Source organism: Microchirus variegatus (assembly GCF_963457635.1).
Source record: "Microchirus variegatus genome assembly, chromosome: 2".
NCBI classification, from domain to species: Eukaryota; Metazoa; Chordata; class Actinopteri; order Pleuronectiformes; family Soleidae; genus Microchirus; species Microchirus variegatus.
In genome coordinates this window covers 30,223,988-30,250,263 of record NC_139803.1, presented here as the reverse complement: position 1 = coordinate 30,250,263, position 26,276 = coordinate 30,223,988, and the positions used below count along the sequence as shown (strand labels likewise).

The 26,276-nt window shown below is 40.6% G+C and overlaps 1 protein-coding gene across 2 annotated transcripts in view; it reads right to left on the bottom strand.

The window, feature by feature from the left end:
- The window catches only part of stxbp6 (syntaxin binding protein 6 (amisyn)), a 35,972-nt gene extending 13,722 nt beyond the window's left edge, over positions 1–22,250 (bottom strand). Inside the window, exons 1-3 of one of the 2 annotated variants that reach the window (XM_083910123.1) lie at positions 22,099–22,250; positions 19,876–19,925; positions 15,089–15,261 (exon numbers count right to left, since the gene is read on the bottom strand). In XM_083910123.1, the coding sequence (XP_083766249.1) occupies positions 15,089–15,230 (142 nt within the window). In that variant the 5' untranslated portion in view covers positions 15,231–15,261; positions 19,876–19,925; positions 22,099–22,250. The remainder of the gene's footprint in view (positions 1–15,088; positions 15,262–19,875; positions 19,926–22,098) is intronic. The other variant, XM_083910122.1, reaches the window with a different exon arrangement.
- Between the last annotated feature and the right edge of the window lie 4,026 nt (positions 22,251–26,276).

Sequence of the window (26,276 nt, the reverse complement as noted above, 5' to 3'; positions counted from 1 at the left end):
TGGATTTCTCTCATAGAATATTTCACTCAAAGAGACACAGAGTGCAAGCAACTCAAGCCTTAGATCAACATAATCTTGCATACTGTCGTGAGGGTTAAAATTAAGATGAAAGCAGCATTACCGTGCACACATTAAAGAGGATAAAAGAGTGAAATATTGGAAAGGAATAAGAAACCTGAAAACCAAATCAATTCTCCAGACATTCCCTTGATTAGAGAGACCTTAATGATCATCCTTAGTCAGAGACAAAACTAAATTACAATGCAATGTTATTGTAAATGTACCACATAATGACCAAGCACTACTCCACACCACACTAATGACCACAGAAGACTAGAAGCACCGGGCTGAAAACATGGCAGAAACTGTGTGAGCTTCATTAGGACTAAAGGTCATAACAAAAAGTTTTAGAACAATTTGTTCTAAAAGTCAGATTTCCACTCATGGCAAAAACCCTTAATCAAAACGCATTTTACTAAAATTTAAAAAACAGTGTGCAGAAAGAATAAACAAATAAGGGTTTGAGGATGATGAAGGAGACTCATGTTTCCCCAAAAAGTCAAATCGAGTGCTCAGGATGTGACCCATGCACTGTATTGTTTATAATCACCAGTGGATCAGAGTGTAATAGCAGTAAGACCCTGCTGCTGGGACAGATCACAAACGTGCAGGAAATGTTCCTTTTGTTCCTTTAAGTCAATTATATGTGTCCATCTGGTGTTCCCATTAATGCTGTGTCATGTCGCTGGAAAACAGCTGGGGCTTGTGACAATGACATTAAACTATGATATCATTCTTCCTTCCTTCAGCGAAATGTGAAAAAACATTCTTCTATCTACAGTTCATCTTAAAAGTCCTGCATCTTCAGCCAAAAACGTAGACACAATGTCCAACAGATAGAGATTGCCTCAGTTTGCATAGTTGATAGCTTTGCTTCCCACCAGTGCTCAGTGTGTATCGATACAGCGATGTCAGGTCGTGCCCTTCACGTAAAATACCAGAGCAAAAGCCCACACAAGGCCTGACAGCCAGAGGTCTCGGCAGGAGAGCCGAGAGTCACCAAATCAGTGAGCCACCACAGGAGCCTGGAGAGACTCAGATGCCAAGGTGACAGTCCACATCCTGTGTAACCTTTATGTCCTAAATAACAGCTAAACGCCAAGTGGCCCCGGCTGCCTGGTGTTGGCCTGAACACCTGCTAACAACAAGTGACATATAGACTTTATTTTAAAGGGGTCATATTATACCCTATTTCTCCAAGTTAACTTAGTTCCCTGGTGTCCTAATGAACATGTCTGTGACATTGTTTGGTCAAAATTCCATAAGGATGAAGCACCACAGCAGTTCAATCACCCTGCCAAAACAGCCCTGTTCAGAACGCTTGGTTTAGTAGTATCTCTTTAACAAAAAAAACAAGGAAACCAAAACTTAAGGGACAGGAAATTACATCAGCCACAGAGGCTACTGGGACCTAACAACAGTATTTGGAAAAGTGATCATTTGCAGGCTCTAGCAGGCACATTGCCGTCATATATAACATGTATCCACTGGACAGATAAATCCTCTGAGGCTGGAAGTTTGTGTAGGACTCTGCGGACTTCCGGTTTTTGGATACCGTTGCCCTCGCCAGCACTCTTGAGTGTTTTACGGACAAAGCGGAGCTCCGCGAGACAAGGAATTTAACGCATAGTGACGTCCCGATGAGCGTGGAAGTCAGCATCGTGTGTGTTATATCCTGTACTTAGACTGTGGAGGACCACAAAAACATTAGTGAATCATCTTTTTTCACACTTTGCCGACTGATAGGACCTCCAGAGTCCCAGATATAAGGATTTAAATGATTAAAAAGTTGACTTTGCATAATATGTGCAAAATCCCTTGAACTACTAGGTGTGGAGTTTTACAGATTAAATAAACTCTGCTTGAGAATATTTACAACTGCACAACGATGTGAGTAAAACAGTCTGGTCAAAGTATTGCAGTCTACGACATGTGAGTCATCCTGATCACCAAAGCAGACCATAACATAACATGTTGGCAGCTTCTCAAACTCAATGTCTCAGTTCCAGAGAGTGCTACTGTGACATAATTTAAATTTAGAAAACATTCTACTTGGCTAGGTTCTCAAGTAAATCCATGCACTTCAGTTGGATTTTCAGATAAAGATAAATGATAAATGTTACAATGTTACAGAAACGCAATAAAACAGAGATGGATGTTCGCCCCACAGATGTGCAGATTTAGAAAAAGGTCACATTGAAATTAGAATTCATGATTCATTCATCAATCCCTTCCAGGACATCACTTTGTCTCCACAATAACAGAAAGAAAAGTATGTTTTTTATGCCTTTATTTTTCTAATTTTATTACAAAAACAGATCTGGCTTCATTCAGATTACCAGGCTGAAGTGATTCAGATCAGATTTTTTTGTATATCAGATATAAATCTGATATGTGGCCATGCAACATGAATAAGACTGATCATATCAGAATCCACTTGACTCTTCTTGTCTTCACGCATTAATCTGAACAACCTAATCTGATCTGATCTGTGTGTGCTGATTTTAATCTGATTTTAACAACGTGTATTACAAGGAGTGAGACTCTGCAGAAACATGTCCATTGTAATCGGTGATTCACATGTGCATCTGCACAAGTTAAAATTAGAGCTGGGACGACTCGACAAAATTTGTCGACATGAATATTTTTGCGTTGACGCGTCACCATTATGTGAAAGGTTACACTGATGAAGTAATGTGAAATAATCGGTAACTGAAAAAATAATCGGTAGATTAATCGTTTGAAAAATAATCGTTTGGGACAGCTCTAGTTAAAATGCTATATACGCTGGAAATGGCTTGGGTAGTTTTTCCTCACAGAAAGATAGAAGTTACCTGAAACTTAATAACTTCAATTGGTTTACTAACAGTACTTCTTTATAGGATAGAGGCTGCAGCTTCTTGAGTGTATTCTACTGTAGATAAACCTGTTAAACTTTATCCTAGTATCTTAAAAGTCTTGTGAAGTGTAAAACTTCTCAGTGTCAGCCTTGAGAAAGGTGTGTGGCAGAGGGGGGGGGGGGGGGTGCAGCAGCAGCATATGGTGTTTTTTGGTGTCCTGGTGAGGTTCCCATCAGGCAGAGATTTCCCAACAGGGAGTGTTGTAGATACAGAGAGGAACTCCAGCTGCTCCTCGAGGTGACCTTCATTACCACAATTAATATGCGTGCCACTCACAGGCACACGAGAATGAGCTGAACGTTGTGCGCTCAGGACGGGGAAATGAGCGAGGGACACAACAAGGCTGACAAGTAAGGATTGTGCTAATACTTCCTTATTTAAACTACTTGAACATATGTAACATACAGAAACTACTGCACTTTAAAAAGCTTTTCATTCATTCAAACAAATGGCTCTTTATCAGGCTTCAGCAGAACTTACTGACGAGCTGACCGTTTGCATCAGTTGTGTTTGAGCAGGGAAACACATCTAAAACATGCAGGACAGGAGTGAGAAACCCTGATCTAACCGAACCACATCCTTCGTTGTAAGTGCGATGCTTTGTGTCAAGAACCTTGAGAATAGAAAAATCAATAAGGGAAAACAGCTCACTGTTGTACAGCAGTTAAGTGGCAATTTATAATGAATTGTTGTTTGTTATTCTAAAGCTAAATCAATCAAAGGACCAAACGAGGTCTAACACAGAGACCATTACCCGACTAGTTTGTGCTGCTTCTCAAACATGGGCCGATCCGTTTACACGTCTGATCAGGTCCCCAGAGACTGAGGAGGCAGACGTAAACAAAACAAGCCTTAAATGGTCATTCTGTCTAATGACAGAAGAACAGAACAGTACGTCAATGCAGATGACCTCCCACATTTATTATTGATCTACATCAACAGCTGTAGCTGAGTCGGAAAAATGAAAATTTAAATAAACGAAAATGGTATTTGGAACAAATTAAAGCGGATTTCATAGGAATCTATGAATCAAAAACTATGTCATGTCATAAACATGCACCTCCGGTCATAAATCTTCTGTTATGAAACAAAAAAGAACAATAGCTGTGTTATGGCGTACACAAAACAGGGAGAAAATACAGCCAGTACTTTATCATCACACGTCTTCAATACAAAATCTTTTTCCAAAGACTTTTCCAACAAATAAGACTTTCAACTTTGTATCAATTTATTAAAAACTGTTTGCTGGGTTCGGGGTGAAGGTGAGGTAAACTCTTCTAGAAAACTCATCTATCAAGCCAAAGACTAAAATGTCACCAACGAGTTAAACGAAAATACATTTTCTCCATTTTATTTCAAGTTTATCAGGAAAACGTCGTTGTTTTTGGCCGACTGGCAGCCACTTGATTCATTTACCGAGTGTTACACAATGCCCTGATTAGAAAATGTTTGTTTTAACATTCCCAAAAAAAGTGAGGCACACCTCAAAATGTGATTATGGAAACTTCTCTGGGAGGATAATTTATATTCAAACCTTCAAAATGAATTAAAATACACCAGAAATGGACAATTAACAGTCAGCGTTCAAGAACAGCTCCATTCCAAACGGAATTAAATTATTTATTTAGAAAGACACACTCAAACAAGTTCCTAACCTGATATCTGTGTCAAGAAAGCTGAAACACTTGTTATTACAACATCTTGACTTATGATTATCTCCTTCTCTTACAACACAGACACACACCCACACAAAGATGTCATAATTCAAACAAAAAACAACTGCATATTGCTTCTTTTCAAGAAAAGATAATAAATCCAATACTTTGAATGATTATTATTAAATACTTTGAAATAAGATCAGGTTCATCTGTGTCACGGTTGAGTTTTCAGAGATTTGAAAACCTCCTAACATCTTTCTGTAAAATGTTTCACGGAGGTGAAAATGAGCAGCGCAAACTTTCAGTCTAGGCCAGATGTTGTTCGTTCCTCCCCGTGAAAATAAAACACTCCTTAGCTTGACTGTATCTCATCCAAGTATTTCCTCCAAGCAATCGCTCTGTCTCTGTCTGATTATCTCTGACCAGAGCCTGATTTGACCCTGATGATCAGCTCTTTTACTGGCAGAGACAGAGGCTTTTATTTGATAACTGTAACAAAGAGTGCTATTGTGGGGAGTAGTGTGGAGATAACCGCTTATAAAGTTTAAGTCTTATCGTGAGCGTGTCTTTTATTTTGCAGAAGTGGGTCTAATGTTCCCCCACAAGGTCCAATTAATCAAACTCAGTAGATTCAGTGCCGACTACTAACGTCAAAGCTGATCTACATTTAAATGTCTGATCTAAGATCTACCGTGAAGCGTACCATAGAGACACATTATAGGTCTGGCCTCCATTCTTGGGTGAACTAATAAACTAACTAATAAAGTTGCATTTCCACTACCATAGTTACCTGAAATCAGGTACTTTTTTGTAGTACCTGCTCTGGCCAGGTTCCAAGCGAGCTGAAGCGTTACTATGTGTGACGTCGCCAGACGGCCGGCCACTGATTGGTCAGAGTGCCATCACGGGTAGATCAGTTAAAAAGACTCAACAATCCTAAAAATGTGGGATAATCTCCAACAAGGGAAATGTCTAAAATCTCGATATTTAACAGAGGAGTCTGGTGTATTGTGTGACCGGTATCTATACACCGTCACTTTTATATTCAGTTATCACTTGTATTCTTTCAGTCAGTAGCTTGTTTGTTTTTGGTCTTTTAGGCGAAAGGATTTGACCAAGTCTAAGTCAGGATCTTAGCAGGCAACTGCTCTGGACTCTGTCCCAATCACTGATACAAGCACTGTGTACAGTTAAGCACTAAAGCTGGCTGACGCAGATTTAGCCCTGAGTGCATGTTGCACAGCCTCCCACCAAAAACAGGGAGGAAAGGAAAGGAAAAGTTGTCTTGGACGTCATTGATTGAAAGAGTCTGTCTTTACTACACTGCAGCAGATAAACAACGTGGTAAAAAGACATATGTGAGACTCTCTGCACCTCGTCTCGTTAAGACTTCCGAGCAGACTCTGAATCTGCTTGGAAGGCAAAAAAATGTTCCTCAATTTCGGAGCTGCAGATAAATCCAGTCTCCCTTTAAAAAGTGACTGATAGAGTTAACTCCAGAAGCCCTGGCTCAGCAGATCCATGTGCCTCACTTCAAAATCAATACTCGCAGCTTTAAAATGATATAAGAATCATGTGGCTCAGTGAACACAGGAGTGCGGAATCCACGGAATCCAGCGCTGAATTCATTACATTTGTTGGTATCACCCTGCTATAGCCTGTTAGAAACTCTCAGAGAAGATTTAAATCTTCATCACTCTCCCCCCTCTGACAGCTGCAGTCAAACAGCACCGGAACAAAACATTAGATTGTGATACAGGACATGAATAAAGTGATAGTCAACTGTTGTCAGTTTCATAAATAGACAAATAATATAGTTTTCATCATCTGTGTTTAGTTTGTAGACTCAGTGCGCTGCCTTTATATTAACGTGTTCCCAAAAATGAAGAAAAAGTCAGGTTGCATAACTTAACCTCTGCCTACAACCATCATTAACTGCAAGTCTAACTGCGAGTTTCTAAACGTAGGTGGCACGGTGTTCCACGATATAAATATATGCACACATCAGCTTTCCCAGGTGTATAATTCTGCCAAACTAAATATTAGCTGAGAACTGCAAAAGATCTTTAAATGAATAAGAAAAAGACTAAAGAATTATCGATAGTTGATGCAGTTTTTATTTCCATATTTTGCTACTGCAATAACAACAATAATACACAGTGGATACTGCACAGTGTGAATAAAGGAGATGGAACAAGAGCGAAGTAAACGAAGAAGAGCATGTTCCTCTACAGTTTTCCAGTCAGCCCAAAATTCTAAGATCAAGTCAGTAAAAGTTTCATTCTATGCCATTAAAAAGGAGTTTTGGCTCATGATGTAGATGAATATTAACAATATTGCTTTCAAACTTTGATTTTTCAATTTCAAGTCCGTCTTAATACTATCTAAATATTATCAGAGGTTCGGGCCCCTGAGATGTTTCCCTCCCTTTCTACCCCATATTTATGTCATAAACCACAGCTCCCTCCCAGTCTCTCATCCAAGTTTAAAAGTGTACATGCTGCACAAGATAGTTCTCCTTTTCTTTGGGTTAATGTTTTTTATTGGTCTGAAATAACAACTCATGATCAGATGAGGCTTTCTCAACAGATTTACGAGCTGCATGTAGATGAACATCGGGGAGAAGCAGCCAAGCTCATATTGAATCAAATCAATTTCCATTATATTTAATAAAATACACCTGAAAACAGTGAGGACGGTGAATATCAGATGTCAGAGATAAACACGGTGTTTGCCAACGTAAAAACCAAAAACAGATACAAAAGCAAAAGTTCTGAGTTATGAGTTATGTGTTCATTCAGATATTCTTTTGCTGATGTACCAGACTTTGTCGGCCAAAACCATGATGAATTGTACGTGAGGCACGACGCCAGGATGATTGTGTAGTGTCAGTTTTCCAGCCAAAGACATTTTGGTAAGTCCCTGTTTGCTGATCATCATCCAACAAAAGGGGGCAGGAGCTGTCAGAACAACATGAACACACTTTTATTTGAGTGTTTGTTTGTAGTTACAATTATTGTTAACATAAATCCTACCGTCTCTTATACAGTCCTTCGTTTACTCTCTCAATCCATTGACTGCACTTTGTTTAACCCTAATGAAACTGTACACTCCATTAAAAACTGTTCTTATGACCATCAAGGTAATGAGGCTGTCTGGATTTATATTGATATTATGGCTGTAGAGTTGTCAAAAACTGTTCCAATGTGTGAGTTCTTCTGCCCCTTTTTCCAAGATAACTTTCACTTTCCAAATCTGACAGTTATTCAACCGTTTAGACGAGTGATAACAAGTGTATGGGCACAAAGCTCCAATTCTGTTATCCTGTATCCATCATCCATCCATCTGTCCATCTTCTACTGCTTTATTCTTACTGGTTCTATATTTTTATTAGTGCTAAATACTTGAGCAAGACCTCATACTGAAACTATATGAGGAACCACGCCAGGTGACTAATTTGTATCTATCTCCCAGTCAGACTAAAGCACTGAGAAACAAAAAGTCAAACCTTTCCATTTAACACTTGAAGAATACAGCTGCACAGAGACTGCACGGAAAAAAACAAACAGTGGAAAAAGATGCTGAGTGGGAAGCATTAATCTGTCTTTGCAAGTTGACAAAAAAAAGAGAGTTATTAGAAAGCGAGCAAACCAGAAACACTGACTCTGACCTCAGTGTTGTGACAGCAAATGTTTTCCTCTCTAAGTCTTTGTCAAATGCACTCGTTGAGTGGGAGCCAAGTGCTGTAAAGAGCATCCAGACATCAAGATTGAGGGCTTGAATTAATGAGCTAAAGTAAAGTGAGGTCTCAGGGGCGTCACGGACTCAATATGTGACTGTTTTCTTTTAAACAAGTTAGGGCTAAAAACAGGAGAGAGCAGCTGGTTTCAAAGAATCCAGAGTTGTGTTTATTCTTGAGACTTTAGGAAATAATGACACGGTCACCCACATTTACTTCCTCTTTGGGAATTAGTCACAAGTCGACTTCAAGCACGGAGCGCAAAGTGACTTTCTACCAACTGCACACTAAAAATAACACGGACATTATGAAATGTCATGGAAAATTGATTGAATTGTGTAAATACAGTTAAATGTTTAGTTCTGAAGGGTTTGCTTGAAAGGGTCTTTGTCTATCTTTACAGCTCTCTTTTCACCTCTTTTTTCTCATTTTATTTTAATTTCACACTGCAAGAAATGAGAAGGAATCATCTGGGGAACAAACTTTGTTTACAAAAGAAGAGAATACAACGATGAGGACCTTTTTTTTTTGAAACACTCTCAATATATTCTCACAGACTGTAAGAGAGAAAATTCTCCTCCCTTTCATTTCCTCCTCCTTAGCATGTTCAGTGTGAGCAGGAACCCTGCAGAGTATTAAAGGAGGAGTGGGACTTCAACCAGCAGCAGCCAGAGTGAAGAAAAGTCACGGGGAGCTGAGTGGAGTCAAGCAAACAGCCTCCACATCATCAATTAACATATTCCTGCTAAAAAGAGAAGCACCCTACAGTTTGTGCTGGAAACAAGACAAAACACACACACACACACACACACATACACACACACACACACACACACACACACACACACACACACATGCACACAGACTCACAAAACAGTGGCAGTTGAAAGGAAAAAATGTTGCTTTGTTTGTAAGAAGTAGAGCTGTGCAGTTTTGCAGATTTTACACTTGTGATTCAATAGAAAATGACTTAAGGCTAAATTTGCTGTTGCAATTTGACAATTTAATTGATTTAAAGTTCAATTTTCAGGTTTAACTTTTAACTAAAATGCTGTTTGGATGGAAAGTGGACAGTGGAACACAAACACTGGAGCTGATGATGGACAGTTTGGCGTTGCTGTACACACACACACAGCAGCACTCTCTGTGGACGAGATGAAACACTGACCGACCGCACCGAGACAGATTGTTTCTTTGCACAACCACACACATACACACACACACCTCAGTGAGTCCACCTGCAGAGCACTTGAGCCTTTTCATCCACCTGCTTCCACCCATTGTGAGTGATCTGTGTGTGTGTGTGTGTGTGTGTGTGTGTGTGATCAGTGAGCAAGTGAAAGACACATCAGAGAGCATGGGATACCTTAGAATGCAATCACCTACCAATGTGTCTTTGTTTGGAATTATTTGGTCTTTTTTGAATGTGCTCCTATCAATGCTCAAATGTTAATGATTCACTTATAACTCACAAATACATCACAATTATTCTTCTATTCCACAATTCCTATACAATAGATAAATATCAATCTGACATCAGTGGGTATTGAGATGTCAAGGTCAGGTATGCTGTATATATTCAAATATTTATAACAGGAAAGTGTAGAGCTGAAACAATTACTTGATTATTAATTGATTACTAGATTAATCGTCAACTTTTTGATCATCAATTAATTTCTTTCATGAATGTTGATTTCTGATTGTTTCAGCTTCTTAAATGTGAATATTTTCTTCATTTCTTTGCTCCATATAAAAAAAGAGAAGAATAAAAGAGAAGAATAGTGAGTATTTTTTTATTATTTAGGTTCAATATAAACTGTGTAAAATGTCTGGCAGTTTAGGAGTAGCGATAGAGGGATAGACCATGCATCCGTTTCACCTTCATCTCCACTCTCCCATGTTCACATACTGAAGCCTGGAAGGAGCCTGTTGTTGCCCAGGAGGAGGCTGGAGGCACAGGGATGAGGGGAGGCTGAGGGGAGGCTGACGTGATAAGAGGGGGGCAACAGTGAAGACAGCTCATGTATTAGAGAGTAAGTCTGGCAAAGAAACTGAGCTGAGCTACTGCAAGAACCCAATTAGTCCAGATAAAGACCTCCCGTGCACACAGATACAAAGAGATCTGGTATGGATGGCTCACACACACACACACTCTGACATGTACACGTACACACACATACCTTTACTGGAAATGGGGGTATTAGCGTTGTGCTGATGTATGTGGTGTGCGAGCAGACTTTATATCTGAGTGCTCAGTAAATACTGGGAGGCCGGAATTCTTCAGAGCAGAGAACAGACCACCTACACATCCCTGTGCTCTACTAAACCTCGTTAAATAACGCTTGTCCAGACTCAAAAAAAACCAACTGTATCACAACCAAACACAAACCTTTCTGTAAACTAATTCCACTGGATCTGGTCATGGATGCATTCATACAGACTGATGTGTTTTTGGATTGAGTAAACATGGCCTGACATTAGGAACAGTCTAATAGACATGTGCGCTACACAATCCACCTGTCCATCCATCTCGCCAACTAATCCATGGCTATGAGGACACCGATGATGAATGGAGTGGACAGTTAAATTTACAAACACTGCTGTCACTGTCACTATTAAATGTTTTATGTGTTTTACTGCAGCGGTTCTCAAAGTAAAATAAAAAGATATTGAGCTCTTATAGTATAACCTAAATACACAGGTGTAAATAGGTTGAGCAAAGTCTAATTTACTCTCTTATCATCCTCCTCTTCCTCACATAATACTTCACACACTGGTATAGCATAATGAAGATGAGCTAAGGCAACTAATTATTATTTTACTTATTTATTTTTGTCATTTGCTTAATTTCCCATGCAAAATTCCACCGGTATATACACAGTAGAGGAGTATTTCTGATTTTACCACCAGAGGAATCTTGCATACCACCGTCTGGTATGCATATCACAGTTTGAGAACCATGGTTTTTGTTGCTAAATTCTGCCAGGTGTTGTCCAACTTTGGTCAATATTGATTTAGTGTGAAGACAAATGAGTATAAACATGAAAAACAAACACAAAAAGGAGATACAGTGCATGGCAACCAAGATAAGAGTATGCATCACATGATTCACGAGAGAGAAGCCTACACATGAATTCTACAAAACAACATGCCTGCATAGAGTGCACGATCATTAGACACCCACTGACTTCCTACATGGAGTTTCACATACTTGAATAAAAGCATCACTCAGAAAAGAGCATCAGTTCTGGTATTTAACCCCAAAAAGTTGCCACGCTGTGGTGTACACACTAATGTGCATGTTTATATAGACAAAAAGGGCACACAAACACTCAAATTCACCTCGACTTGTTTTCATGGAGTATTACATGCATCCCAAAATGAAGGGAATGGTTTGTGTTGTGTTTTCACCACAAATCACATCACAGAAGATTTTTTAATTGGAAGCAGAGAAAAATGATCCAGACACAGACAGAAACCCTCCAAACTCTGGCAGATAACTGAGCAAAGTCAAAGTCAAAGTGAGCCAAAAGAACATGAGTTCAATAATAGTAATGCACCCAAAGCACTGAAAGGCCTTTCTGAGCTGATTAAAGCCTTGTGGAAGAGACGCCTCCCCTAATCAGGTTCTTGCTCCAGTTCCTTGCTACAGATGTCGACTCTAAAAACAGCATTGTCCTGCTGATAAACAACTGTTTTCCAAGGTTTCACCCTGAAGCCAAAACATCCTTTAACTGAATCTTGTTCTCCTGCGGCCACATGTAATTCTGAAATCAGAAACACTGCTGCTGCTGCTGTGCAGGGCCCTTTTTTTTGTTCCACAAATAGATGAAAATCCTCCGCCCAAAACAAACAGTGATGTGAAAAACAGCAATTTGTTTTAAAACTCTTGAGTAAGAGGATTTTCAGCACAAGTAAATATGTTGTTTGCCTTATATTTAGTTTGATCTTCCTGGTGTTTAATCCTATGTTCAGTTTGAGAGTTAAGAGCCTGTAGCCATCTCTACAGCTCTGTTCATTCTCTTATTGTAGGATTCCTTTAGCCATGGAATGCCACAGATTACGTAACTGCCACTGTAAGGCCCTCAGGCACCAACTATGTGCTACTATGGCTGTGAGACTCTCACTGAACCCCCCTCTTCCCTCACTGCTGTATGCACACACAAAGCTCTTACAGTCACTCGCAGCAGCCGTGCTTCTCCAACACGCTGGGAGACAGACACAGGCTGGTTTCCTGCTCCTAGTTTAGACATATAGAGCGCACACACAAACACAAATAAATGCCACATGACTCAGGGAATGAACATGACAGTGCTCTCCTTCACTACAGCACACCCACGTGATGCAGAACTGCAGCTTTGTCAGGAGACCGTTCATACGGAGCACCCAGCAAAAGCCTTTCAACAGGCAAAACTCAATCAGGAGAGACAGTTAGGCAATGGTGTTGATTTTTATATTGGGAGAAAAAATGTTCCTTTTTATAGGTCCCATATTATGCAAAATCAACTTTTTAAACATTTAAATCCTTATATTTGGGACTCTGGAGGTCCTATCAGTTGGCAAAGTGTGAAAAAAGATGACTCACTCATGTTTTTGTGGTCCTCCTCAGTCTAAGTACAGGAGATAAAACAAGCAAAGTTGACTTCCCGCTCACTGAGACGTCACAATGCGCTAAATTCCTGGAATTGTTGTCTCGCAGAGCTCCGCTTTGTCCGTAAGCACGCGAGAGTGCTGGCGAGGGCAACAGTATCCAAAAACTGGATGTCTGCGAAGTCCGTGAAAAGTTCTATTCTTGGTTCCACAGTGCAGCACAGAGTCCTACACAAACTTCCACCCTCAGAGGATTTATCTGTCCAGTGGATACATGTTATATATGACAGCAATGTGCCTGCTAGAGCCTGCAAATGATCACTTTTCTAAATGCTAACTGCTGTTAGCTCCCAGTAGCCTCTGTGGCTGATGTCATTTCCTGTCCCTTAAGTTTTGTTTTACTTCGTTTTACTGAATGCACAAAAGGCTTTTCAGCACAACACAACAAAAGAAGAATAAATGGTGGATAATTATCCCTGCCACTGACTCTCAAGTTACCTGTTGATGAAACCAGAAAAACTCCTTTTCATTGGAGAGAGATCAACAAAACTAAGAACACAACAACCTCAGGCTTCTTCATCACTGACTGGAGCCAGCTCGTCTCGCTGCAGACCGTTGATGCACAGACCCAGGTTATAAATCCTGGACTGAAAGCAACTTTGAGGCAGTTTAAATTGGCTTCTCCACAGTGCGTCACCATGGGGATTTAAGGCCTCCGACTTCTGCCTCAGTCGGCCTCACACAAACAAACACATGAGACAACATTACAACAAGGATGAGGCACAAACACTGAGAAAATCAGGGGAAAAAGTAACTGCACAACTTTTTATCTTGGACTATCAAAATCTACCAATAGTATGCGATAGACAAATCACGCAGCCGCGACTCATTCTCAAATTGGATATTTTGCCAAAAATGGTCAATACAGAGAATGTAATAAACGAAGATCAGAGAAAGTAGCAATGTGCAAACGTGTTGCTCCATAGTGAGTCAAAATTGGCGCTTTTCTACCGGAAGATATATACACATTGATGAAACGTCAATCGGGCCAATTTTGGTTCGTTTGCTGGTGTGAAAGCGGACCACACTGGAGTCATATGTTACATAATAACAATTGTATTGCCTGGTGCGGATCAAATAATCGAACTAGTGGTGTGAAAGCGTCCTAAAAAGGAAAAAAAGCTATATTTTCAAATCAAAACCGTTTAAAGATGAGTTGCTGGCCTAATAGAAAAGGATTCAGAGCTTGTTATTTGTGCATTATGTCATCTTTTCTGATGCATTCTTGATCAAAAATATTCAAAGAGCATCTTAAAATGTAAACATTTGCCTGCAGAATAAGCCGAACTCTCACTGACTGATTAACATACTGCAGCATCAGAGGTTAACGTGCTGCTGTGAGGATGTGATCATACTGGTGCAGTGCAACAAGAGAAACCCAAACAATATTCACTCATTCACGTCCAAAGCAGATGTGAGTCACTGTCAACTCTTTGCAGGGTTCATCTCAGTAGCACGTGGTTAATCTCTGACTTGTACTTGAAGCACTCGGGTTTTATGTGCTCTTTCCTGAGAGTGTAAACAAGGCGCTGCTGCAGCAGCAACCTTGAGTTTTGATCCGCGCACACACAAAATACTGATACAAGTATTGACGACCTCGTCACCATGAAGTAACTTTAAAACGTCAGATGCTGCCACAATTCTTTTATGTCCTTTTTGACATACTCTGGTTGATGTTGTTGTTGTTATTGTTCTTTGTTTTTAGCTGTATGCACTTTCAAGGTGAAGTCAAGTAAATCTCGTTGTACAACTTGTATAATGACAATAAAGGCATTCTATTCTATTCTATTCAGCAGAGGTGAACACACATTAAAAACAAGGGATTTAACAACCAATATCCCAGCTAAGGTTCAGGTAGATATCTGTGACACAATAATTTAATTTCAGTGCTAATCTGATCTCTTTAAAACGATTGACCTTAAGCTCAACCACAAATTGATTAAGCTGTGTCATTTACTGACATGGGGAAATGTAAACATGCTCGTCAGAGTGAGAATTAGCATCAGAATTAATGCTGAAAGAGAGCAGTGGGTCACGTCAGCGTGGGATAGAGGGGAGGAGAGGATGATGTGTTCTCTGACCTGAGAGGCAGATGAAGGCGATGTAGTCTCCTTGAAGAAAGGGGATCTTCTTCTTGGTCCTCCGCTTCACCTGCACGGCAGCGAGCATCTTCTCATCATGTGGTATGAAGACCTCCTTGCTTATGGCCGACTTGGCGCTCATCTTTGAAATAAGTGTGGAGATCCACTCTACACTGAAGACAAGAGAGAAGAATGCAAATTCAATTCAGCAAATATTACATAAAACACTGATTTGGTTAACTCCATCCATCCATTATCTACCACTTTCTCCTCCACCAGAGGGTCGCGGGGGTGCTGTGCCTATCTCAGCTGACATAGGGTGATAGGTGGGGTACACCCTGGACAGTTTGCCAGTCCATCACAGGGCCACATATAGAGACAAACCATTCACACACACACTCTCACACCTACGGTCAATTTAGAGTGACCTATTCACCTAATCCCCATGTTGCATGTGTCACACAGCACTGGTCAGTGAGCGTGTAATAACAGAGATCCTGTGTCGCCATCTCTCTAAATGGTTTCCCAATGTTCTTCTTGGACGTGCGGCCACTTGCAGAAATGTAATGACTTCAGCAGACGCCGTTCAGAGAAAACTGTTAAAGTCTCACTGATACAGAGCATCAATCATGTTTCTATCGTTACAGCCAACACCTACTGCTGGATTTACTCCTCTGTGTCTCAGTGTCCGTGTCTGTGTGCAGGACACAGTCATAAAAGAAATGAATTAATTAGTCCCAGAAACACTCTCACGAGGACTGTCATTCTCACTCGAGACGCTCAAAAACCACATACCACCCTGACTCGTTAGTCTGGCTGTCATTTTCCACCAGTGGATGAATTACTCTGCTGCAAAAACCAGACAGCAAAACAACGTCTGCATCAAAAAATGGCTTGATAATAAACAACAGAAAGTGTTGTTTTCCATCAGTGCAGCAGGGTTTAAAATGTGAGGTCAGCAGATGAGGAGAAGCAAAACTCAGTCAGAAGTGCCACTAAATCAGATTACATTAAGCCAGAAGGAACACGGAAACTGTGCACACAATAATATCACTGCTACAACACCCTGCATCTTTAATTGAGAGTGTGAGCTTACTGTAGACGTTTCAAACTGAATTACAGATCAGGCAAAGATGATCTTAAACCCTCTGACACAGTCAAATTAAATATTCAGAATACATACATAAGTTTATCATCAACAATTTATAACAAGTACACTAAAAAGTACTTCTTTTAACCCCAACCAGAACTGTGTGCATCTTTATTAACTATGCTCCCTCTCCCCTCCCGTCCGCTACTTCAGCAATGAAAGACTTCACTGTAAACAAAACACACAGGCCAAGAGTCATTAGAAAAGGCAAATAAATAAATAAGTCTCTTTGGAATTTAAAAGACGTCCAACATCTCACATCGAGCCAACAGACCTAAACTTTCCAGTCACAAATATGACACCAGCGATGTTTTGCACAGGAGACGTGAGAGCTCTGATAAAGACTGATAAAGATCTGCTCTGTGTCAGCTCAACCTCAAAGGGACGAAACGCTGAAGCACTTAAAAACATGGACATTCTGTCCTCTGAATAAAACAGATATTCAATATTCTGATGTCAGCTCTGTGTGTAACTCAGCATTCGCATGTTGACCAGGGATGATCAGAGTTTTTCAGACAAAAGGGAATAAAACGAGCCAGTTATGCAATAATCAATCAACCTACACATCATAAACTGTAAAGATCTATCTTCAGACTTGTGTCTATGCACAAAGGAACTTCCTCAAATAAACTAAAAACGTTTCTTCTATTTCCCAATGAAATATCTCAAATATCACAGGTTCTTGTTGCTCTGAGCAGCGTTCTCTTCTCTCTGTGGAAGCCATAATCCGTGGCATCCATCCCTCTTTCCCGCCATTCCCCAGCTGAGACGGAAAGGCTGCTCACATCTCCCTGCAAGCTGTCACCAGGCGAAGGGGAGCGCATATCCACCCCCCCTCAGGTGGCCCACTGAGGCATGGTGGGAAAGAGGCAGAATTAAGTGGTTGGGGGGAGCAAGAAGAGAACAAAAATGAGGAAGTGGAGAGACATGGTAGCCTCCAGGTACTGAATGGGAGCCGGCAACGATGCATAGCTTATGTCTTGACTTGAGCAGTCACTGAAAGTGGCTTACATATATGTTACAGCTGCTTATCATACCATTACAGAGCAGTGCTCCTTTCAAAAACACTTCATTAAATGTGACTGAGTGCCACACAGTCAAAAGACTTCCCTCTTGCCCCATAATTATTTGTTAGTGTATCACGGCTCTCAGGAGAGCTAATTGGAGAGGGGGTCTCTGAGTTCTTATTAAACATCAGCATTCAGCACAATCCTGCTCTCCAGCCAGTGCTCACAGACCCATGGGAAAAATGGAACAGGAGCAGAAGCAGCAGCAGAAGCAGCAGCAGAAGCAGCGGTGGAAAGGAATCCAGCAGAGTCTTACGGGTAATTTCCTTTAGTCTGGTGTAAAAAAAACAAAAAAGAGGAAGTCGCACAGCTGGCACAAGGAGTTAGACAGAGTTATTTATTCACTCTGCTGGCAAATGTTGTGCTAATCATTATAAGATATTAGAAATCATCTAAATATATAAAAACACTACATGTGTCACGATTTAGAGGACATGAGGAAGAAAATGGCACAAAAGTGCAAATAACTCACACAAAGTGCAACACAATTAGGCAAATTAAATAAATTATAGGAAGTGGGGGAAAAACTGCTTCACAGGAAGAAAATGCATGACATCAGCGTCTAGTGTTCATAAGCTGCTGCTCAGTCATTTCACTTATGAATAGGGAAAAGTACTTCGGTATTGAAGATTTTTAATGTCACATCATCAATGACATGAATTCTGATTGATGTGTATGTCCCTGTTAAAGGTGCATTGAGTGGGTACAAGTTTGGATTTTATTCTCATAAAAGTGCATCTGGTGTGCAATGGCCTTAAAATTACACCTTAACTGTTTAGAAACCATTATGTGCTTTCTTCTTAGAGCCAAGCCATTGGAGTGCAATTATTTTCACAGGGACCTTTCACTATTTTACTGGACTGTTTCAAGATTTGGCTTTAGTTTAGAATCAGGTGTGGCATCATTGGAAGACACCATACTTTTGTGCCTAATCTGAATGAGAAATAGCCTAGTGCTAGTGCTATATATTCCTTTTGTCCCCAAGAGCTTGTTTACAGTCTCCTGTTCAAGTGGAAATTTAAATTGGAACACCGCCTCTGTCTACACAGAAACAGACACAAACAAGGAGAGTAGTGTCTTGGAGTACAAACGGTTAAAATCGGATAAATTACACATGTGGAGGAGTTGAGAAACAGATCAAATGTAGTCGATAAACTGACAAAGGAAATGTCTTCCACTGGTGAGTCAACAAGCACTTGCAGCCTGAATGTAAAACACCAACATGACAAGGAATTATATTCCATCTACAACGAGTAAAACTATGTGAGAGATATCACCTTTCACTTAAAAGGTTGTCATGAAAGCCTTAGCAGAATGTGATTTACAAAATTTGGAACATAATCTTGCAAGATAGTGTAGTTTATGATGTTGACTCTGCCGCTCTGTGAGAGACCTTGACTTCACAGAAAAATACAACAATGGACTCACATCTTTCTAAAACTCAGTGTGTGTGCAATATAATAAATAATAAAAAAAAATAGTGAGCAGTATCCAGCATCGCCACACGCACAGATGGTCTGTCGTAATTAAGATATTCCTGCTGCCTCGCTGTCTGCAGAGTATTATTATGATCATTTGTTAATAAACCTGTAATGACAGGTCATCTTCAAAGCATCAGAACTGTTGATAAAGGTAAATACAGAGAATTACGTCAGACAACTCCACATTCCAGCTTACGCTGTGAAGTCAGGGAACAGGAGCCAATTCCGTTGGCAGCGTTTCTACCACGTACCAGTCCAAAACTGCACTTGGGGAATCAAACCGCTCTCCCTCTTTCTCTGGATTGTGAAACACTTCAACACTCAAATAACCTTTTTAGAAATTGCTCAATGGTACAAATAAAAAGAAATAAAATGCTCTCCTGCAAAGTGACTAACAGAAAAAGTAGGAAAACAATATTCAGGCTGGATTTGGCCGTCCATCAAATCCTCGTATCAGAACTAACACAATGAGTCCAACAGTTAGAAAAAAGCTCATTAAAACTGAATTCTGCCGTCTCAGACACACAGGAATCTTGAAATGTGTCCAACTCAAATCTGCTCAGCTGTTTAGTACAATATGTAAACTGGGCAGGACAAAGAAATAGTCAACGATATCACAAGGCTTTATACGTTTTATAGGTAAACCTTTACCTGATACTGATACTTTTACTTTTACTTTTACATTTCCTTGTTGTTTTTGAGACAGGAGGAAACCTGGACTCCTCAGTTTTGATTTATTCTTCATGTCAAACAGATCAAGTGTTCTCAAGTGTCCTCAGATCATGACTTAGGGTTCATGCATCCCAATATCCATAACATATCTATTTTAAAGATACAGTAATAGGGACCTTTATTCCTAAGGGAACATCACAGATGTTTTTGTGAATACAGGACAGCCCATAAAGCTGATGCTGCTTCTGCATCAGTCATTTAGCTGCTTATTTTACTTTTACAAAATGTAACATTTTACATTATATATGTATATGTATATGTATATGTATATATATATATATGTATATATATATACATATATATATATGGAGAGAGAGAGAGAGAGAGAGAGAGAGAGTGTAGTGCTGGGTAGTTTACCTTTTCAAAACGGGCCAATGAGCGTCTAATCTGGTCAAGAGGGAGCCGGTCTAGAGGAAAGAAAGTGGGAAAACACAAATGTTAAAACTTATCACAATATTCCATTGTGATGTTGCAATGATGATTATTCATGACGATTCATTCACAGATTTTCAATGTTAAAGTGCTTGTATTGAGTATAATGACACATTTATGATGCAGAGTTAATCTATGAATATCTAAAAATATCTAAATAATAACATGGCTTACAGTATATATACAGTAATGTTGAAGGCAATACATTGAATACTGTGATAATTTCAACCGAATGTCTTATTATTAATTATTATAATAAAAAAAGTATTGAATTGTGTTTAAACACATGATGTAAAGTGGTTGGGCCGCATGTGATCGATTGTCATTGAAAAATGACCAAAAAATGCACTACTAATGTCCAATTGAAGTCTTTTTGTCTTCTAGAATATTGGAAACGACTCAGTCGTCCATCAAAGCACCTGCCTGAGAAATCACTTCACTTTTTTCCCTCAAAAAAAAATGAAAGGATAAGGAACGATTCATCCTTTCTCCTAAGAGACTGAGCTGCAAGTGAAGATCACCGAGAACCATGGAATCAATGAATGACCCCCAAAATCAGCCCTGTTCTTTATCGCACCAGCACCTTATGGCAATAAAACACTGAGGAAGGCGCTTGGTAAACAGTGGAGAGGCAAACACAGAGAGCTGCCATCATTAACAGTCACTCAATAACACACAGACAGCAGCCTGCAGCATTAACAGTGAGAGCTACTTTAGTATAAAAGGCAAAAAACAACCTGCATTGTGTCTAAATTTACAACACTAGAGTAAAACTGTATGATGCAATGATAACAACCACATTATAAATGTGACTCAGGTTCCCTCAGGGCTGCAAACGCAGAAGTGTAATTTTGTTAGAAACACTGACAGGAAGACTTTTGTACTTCCTCTTCTCATTTTATGATTCACCAAAGAAACACGGCTCTTTGCGTCTCACCTTCAAGGGGAGCTGTCGTTGGATACTGAAGTATTGGGGGGGGGGGGGGGATAAAGGTTTACAAACTTAGATTCTATTGAGTGCCAGAGCAAATTAAACCCCGAGTACATGACTGTAAGTGGGTCAGGTGACAGCACACGAGCAGAATGTGGAGCCTCTCTGCTAATCTGAACCAAACGGGGGGGGGGGGGGGGGGCTCTCATATCCCAGCCTGTCACAGAGATACACCAGAGACACAATGGTAATTACTATTCACAAACACTCACGCGTTCATACACGACGGTGCAGCCTCGCCAACCAGCAACCAAAGCTTTTGCATCTCAGTGTTGTTCGTGTTCTCAAGAAAGTACGTTTGACGATGTTGTCGCCCCCTTAGGCTCATACTGTTCCCCCTTAAGACACCTTTAAACAATAATAATATCAGAAATGTACACTCTCATGCAGCCACTGCTGATGGATTTGCTTGCTTTTGTTTGCGGACAGGTAAAATTCCACAGATTTAACATTAAAATCAGATACATTGATTAAATCTGGAGGACATCAGACTCCTCACTTGTACAAACATGATCAGACATAAAAGTCAAGGCTTTAAGATGCTGTAACTTGATCATTGTGCAATAAATGCTTCCTCTTTTGGGGAAACAGTTATGATACAGGAGTGCAGCCTACTGTCATCATCATCACAGTCAACTGTTGGACAACACCCATTATTCTCTGTGAATTCTCTGTCAGTTCCCTGGAATATCTGCACTCCCACGTTATGGCTGTAGTTCTGAATAAAAACGTTGGATGATGGACATTTTTTTTTTTTTTTTTCCATTTCACTGCAACACTGTGAACACAACCTCCGTTTATTATCAAGAGCCTGTCCAAAAACGGAGAGAGGTGCGGTTCACCTTCACTGCACGAAGTACAACACGATAACATATAATAATAATAATTAATAAACAATAATAACTCTGTAAAAATACCTTTTTGTCAAGTTTCTCTACTAAACTCGGATCAAAGTCTCATTAATTAAAGCGCACGTGAGCATTGCTAATTAAGTGGTAATAAGACGCAGGTGCGCAAACACTTTTCACCGCAAAGGCTGTGACGCTGACGCACATTCTGGATCAATAACGCGCAAACAAGTCCACTCACGCGGGTGTTAAGCACTAATTCAACTTTTCCTGTTCCACATTTCCACGATAAAACACGAGGGCACTCACATTATTGACTCACCGACGAGGCTCAGCAGTGACGAGGTTTCCCACGTGCAGACGCGGAGGTGGATCCGGATCCGTGGGTTAATTTGTCCAACAGCTGCTGTCACAGTCCACGCGACCACCGTCCTCTGTCCTCCCGGACTCAACGGGAGCTTCTCGTGTCCACGTCCACTCTCAGCGACAGTTGTGTGTGTGTGAGTGTATGTGTGTGTGTGTGTGAGCCGCGGGAGGAGACTTTTCGCTGCTGCGGAGGCTGTGACTGTGTGTGTGTGTGTGCGCGCGCGTAGAGAACCAGCAGCAGGTTTCCCAGACAGACCATAAACACGCGTCCGCCAATCACGTTCAGTGTCACAGCTCCACGCAGGCTGCGCTTCACATCTGCAGCAGGTTTCCCACTGTGCGAGGAAAGAAACAACGATTATATTATGTTTTATGTTAATAAAGTTTATAAATGTATTGTTTTAGTACTTCAATAGCAGCCCGGTTTTGACTTCACACCAATTAAATGTGACAAATAAAGCAAAGCAAAAAAAGTCACACTTGAACATAACTGTATGAAAATAATAATACGGAAGTAGAAGAAGAGGAAAAAACTGCTGACAAAACGTTTCTAATATAGTGGTTTCAAAGTCTGGGTCGGGGCCCACTAATGGCTCGCCTGAGATTTCAAACATATTTGCTGGATTTTTCCAAACATTTCAGCTAAAATTGATGTGAATATTTTATAAAAATGATCACATGCCGTCTTTACAACGTTACTTTTAAAGGATTCATATTATACCCTATTTCTCCAAGTTTAAACTAGTTTCCTGGTGTCCTAATGAACATGTCTGTGTCATGCTTTGGTAAAAAAAAAAAAGGAAAACGAAACTTAAGGGCCAGGAAATGACATCAGCCAGAGTCTACTGTGTGATCATTTGCAGGCTCAAGCAGGCACATTGGGGACAGATAAATCCTCTGAGGCTGATAGTTTGTGTAGGACTCTGTGCTGCACTGTGGAGCCAAGAATAGAACTTTTGGCAGACTTCGCGGACTTCGCAGACTTCCGTTTTTTTGCGTCTTTTACGGACAAAGTGGAGCTCCGCGAGACAACAATTCCTGGAATTTAGCGAATTTAGTAAATTTGTGACGTCCCAATGAGCGCGGAAGTCAACATCGCGTGTTTTAGAGTCCCAAATATAAGGATTTAAATGATTAAAAAGTTGATTTTACATAAGATGGGACCTTTAACCCTTCTGATACCAATCCTGTCATCGCCAAATGGATTTGTCATGTGTATTTCTCATTACCGTGACTCCTGGACCGGTGTGTGATATCCATCCATCTTCTACGGATTTATCCTCCACATGAGGTTCGCTTCTCGGCACTGTAATTCCTAAATGGTTCATTAACTGCCAGATATGTAAAAGTGAAAGTTATTTTGTTTAAAAAAAAGTAGCAGGATAACTCACTCATTGAACATTTTTTAACAATTCTACAGCCAGAAAATCTAAATAAATCCAGACCTAAGAGGGTTAAGAATAAAACCATAACCTTAGAGCATCAGGGAGATTGGTGCCTCTTTCATTCCCACTCTGCATCCTGAACGTCTGTCCTTGTCCAGTGTGAGTATGGTGATCAAGAAGGAGACACTAAAAAAGAGCATAATTTAAATGACTGTCAGTGATTTAAATACCACAATCAGGTGCAGTAAAGGCCGGGTCCTTCATCCATCCATCAAATCTATCGTCTATTGCTTTGTCCTCCACATGAGGGACACATGCAGGGGGCGCTAAAGTTCCTGTCCCAGCTGTCACCAGTCCATCACAGGACCACAGAGACACAAGAAGATTAGAGTTAGATATAATATGATCACAATATACAGATTTTGAATGACTCGTTTGAACAAGGTTGGCATAATATTCAATAATAATATCACTGTTTCTCTTCAGACCAGAAATAAATGTGCAATAACTGTATGTTATTCAGTAAGTTGATGTGATATAAAGTGGTTGGACTTGTTTGGGATCATGTGTTCAGGCAGGTCCACATGAATCCTTACAATGACTCAAACCTAAAACATCTATGATCGTTGTCTTTTCACAATAAAACACACTGAAACCAAGACTTTTTCCCCCCAGTGTTGCTTAATGACATCTTCTCCTTCACCCGAATGCTCTCTTATAACAGCTTTTGTTTCCATAGCCATGCCAATTGAAATCTGTTCCCGGAGAAAGAAAGCAGTGGAGTCTCATGTTGTGCTTTGCTGACTCCAAGTCATCCAAATCCCATACAGAGCTTTAATTCCTCATAGGTCTGGCTCCTTCTTTTCCTTGGCCACTGACTGCCTCATCCTCAACTTTAATGTGCTTCTGGTTTCTTTTCTTTTGAGTGTGTGTTTCTTTGCCTCTGGGTGTTTGCAGCTGATCGTGCACATGCTCTGGGAATTGAGAAGAGTTTTAAGTCGTCATGATTTGTCGTAGATAAGCAGGCGAGCGGCCGTGTGCTGCAGCAGCAGATGTCCTCGGGTTTAAGTAATGGTATTAAATAAAGCACGATAAAGGCAGAGCAGATCTGCAGCTGTGTGCTAATCAAAGATGAATGTTCCTCATTTTCGAGCTTGTGTGGATTCACACGTGTGTGTGTGTGTGTGTGTAAGGTGCCGTGATGAGCTCAGAGTTGTATTAATGACACATGTCGGTGGATTTTTCACTCGTGAGCACAACATTTCGTCATCATCTTCTCCTTTGACGAGTGCAGGCAGAGAAGAAGAACAGAGCAATAATTCAGTATGAACGCTCCTTACATCTCTTCCTCTGGATCACATTACAGTTTGTCTGCTCAAGCATCTGCTGCAGCATGTGGAAAGAGTTCATTTCAAGAATTTAAAGCAGGGGGAAAAAGTGTCTTCTGAGACTGAGTTTACCTTCACACAGTCACACTTTGATTTAAACACTCTTCTCTGTTTCGTGTGGATTTGGATCTGAGGAGGGGATGTTTTGGACGCTGGATAAAGTTCTATACGCTCAATCACGAGTGTATCTCTGTGCTCCCCTGCACGAGCAAACACTCTACTTACAGTCATGAGTCACTTTTTCCAGGTGGGAGAGGGAAAGCGAGAGAGAGTAGAATGCCGAAGGGGGAAAAGTGATGCATGCAAACACAAGCAGAGAGGGTTAAAAGGGCATGAGCTGTTTCCTGTTGCTGCATGTGGGATTTCAACGGGTTGAGTCTCTCCAGGAAAGAAAAGTTTTCAAATGGCATCAATGGTCTCAGTCTCGGTGAGCGTCTGCACAATGACAAGCAAACAAATCCGTCCCAAAGCTTGAAAACTCAATCCAGTAGTGAGGTCGGGATTTGGATCCGTGACACACACAGACACACACACACAAACCACAGAGGAGGAAACATCCTCCACGTTCTGCACATGTGGCTGGAAGTTTCCGAGCTGGGTTATGGGATTGGATTCTATGGAAACTATTCTGGTGAATGTTGCTTTATTCACTGTCTCATTTAGAATAGTTATTAAAAAGATAAAGGAATCAGTTAAGTTTTCTTCCAAGTAGAAACTATTTTTGCTTAAAGTGCCACTTTATTCTGTTCAGGAAATACAGTGTGTGTGGTCCTCTGCTGCTGTAGTGTATCTGTGGTTATTTTAATGACTGTATTCTCTGCAAACACTTACAGATAAAATACCAGCAGATCAGCTCGTTATGAAATACTCCACCAACATCCATGCCTCAGTTGCTGCCATGGGATTGGCTGCAGTAAAATGCCACGTCTTCCCCTTTAAATACATGTGTCTGAGGCCTTTCACAACCATGGGATTTTCCCACCACTCCCAAAGACAGCAGGAGATACTGTCTGAGCGATACCTGGTGCTCCATCTCTTCCTCACGCCCCCTCCATCCCTCCTCTCTCTCTCTCTCTCTCTCTCTCTCTCTCTCTCTCTCTCAAAAATCCTGGAAAACATAAACATCCGTCCAGACCTGTGATGTGACATCACTCAAAGGCGCTGTGGAAGGATTAGGGAGAACGAGGAGAGAGAGCATTGCCTCAATAGTCCCCATGGTGAGCAGGGTAAACATGGAGATCCGACGATGGAGGAATGGAGCGGTGCGAGGGAGCCTTGGCTCCGGCCGCCAGCTGCCTCTCATCTCTATAAATGGCCAGATGGCAGCCATACACTCACACTCTCTACA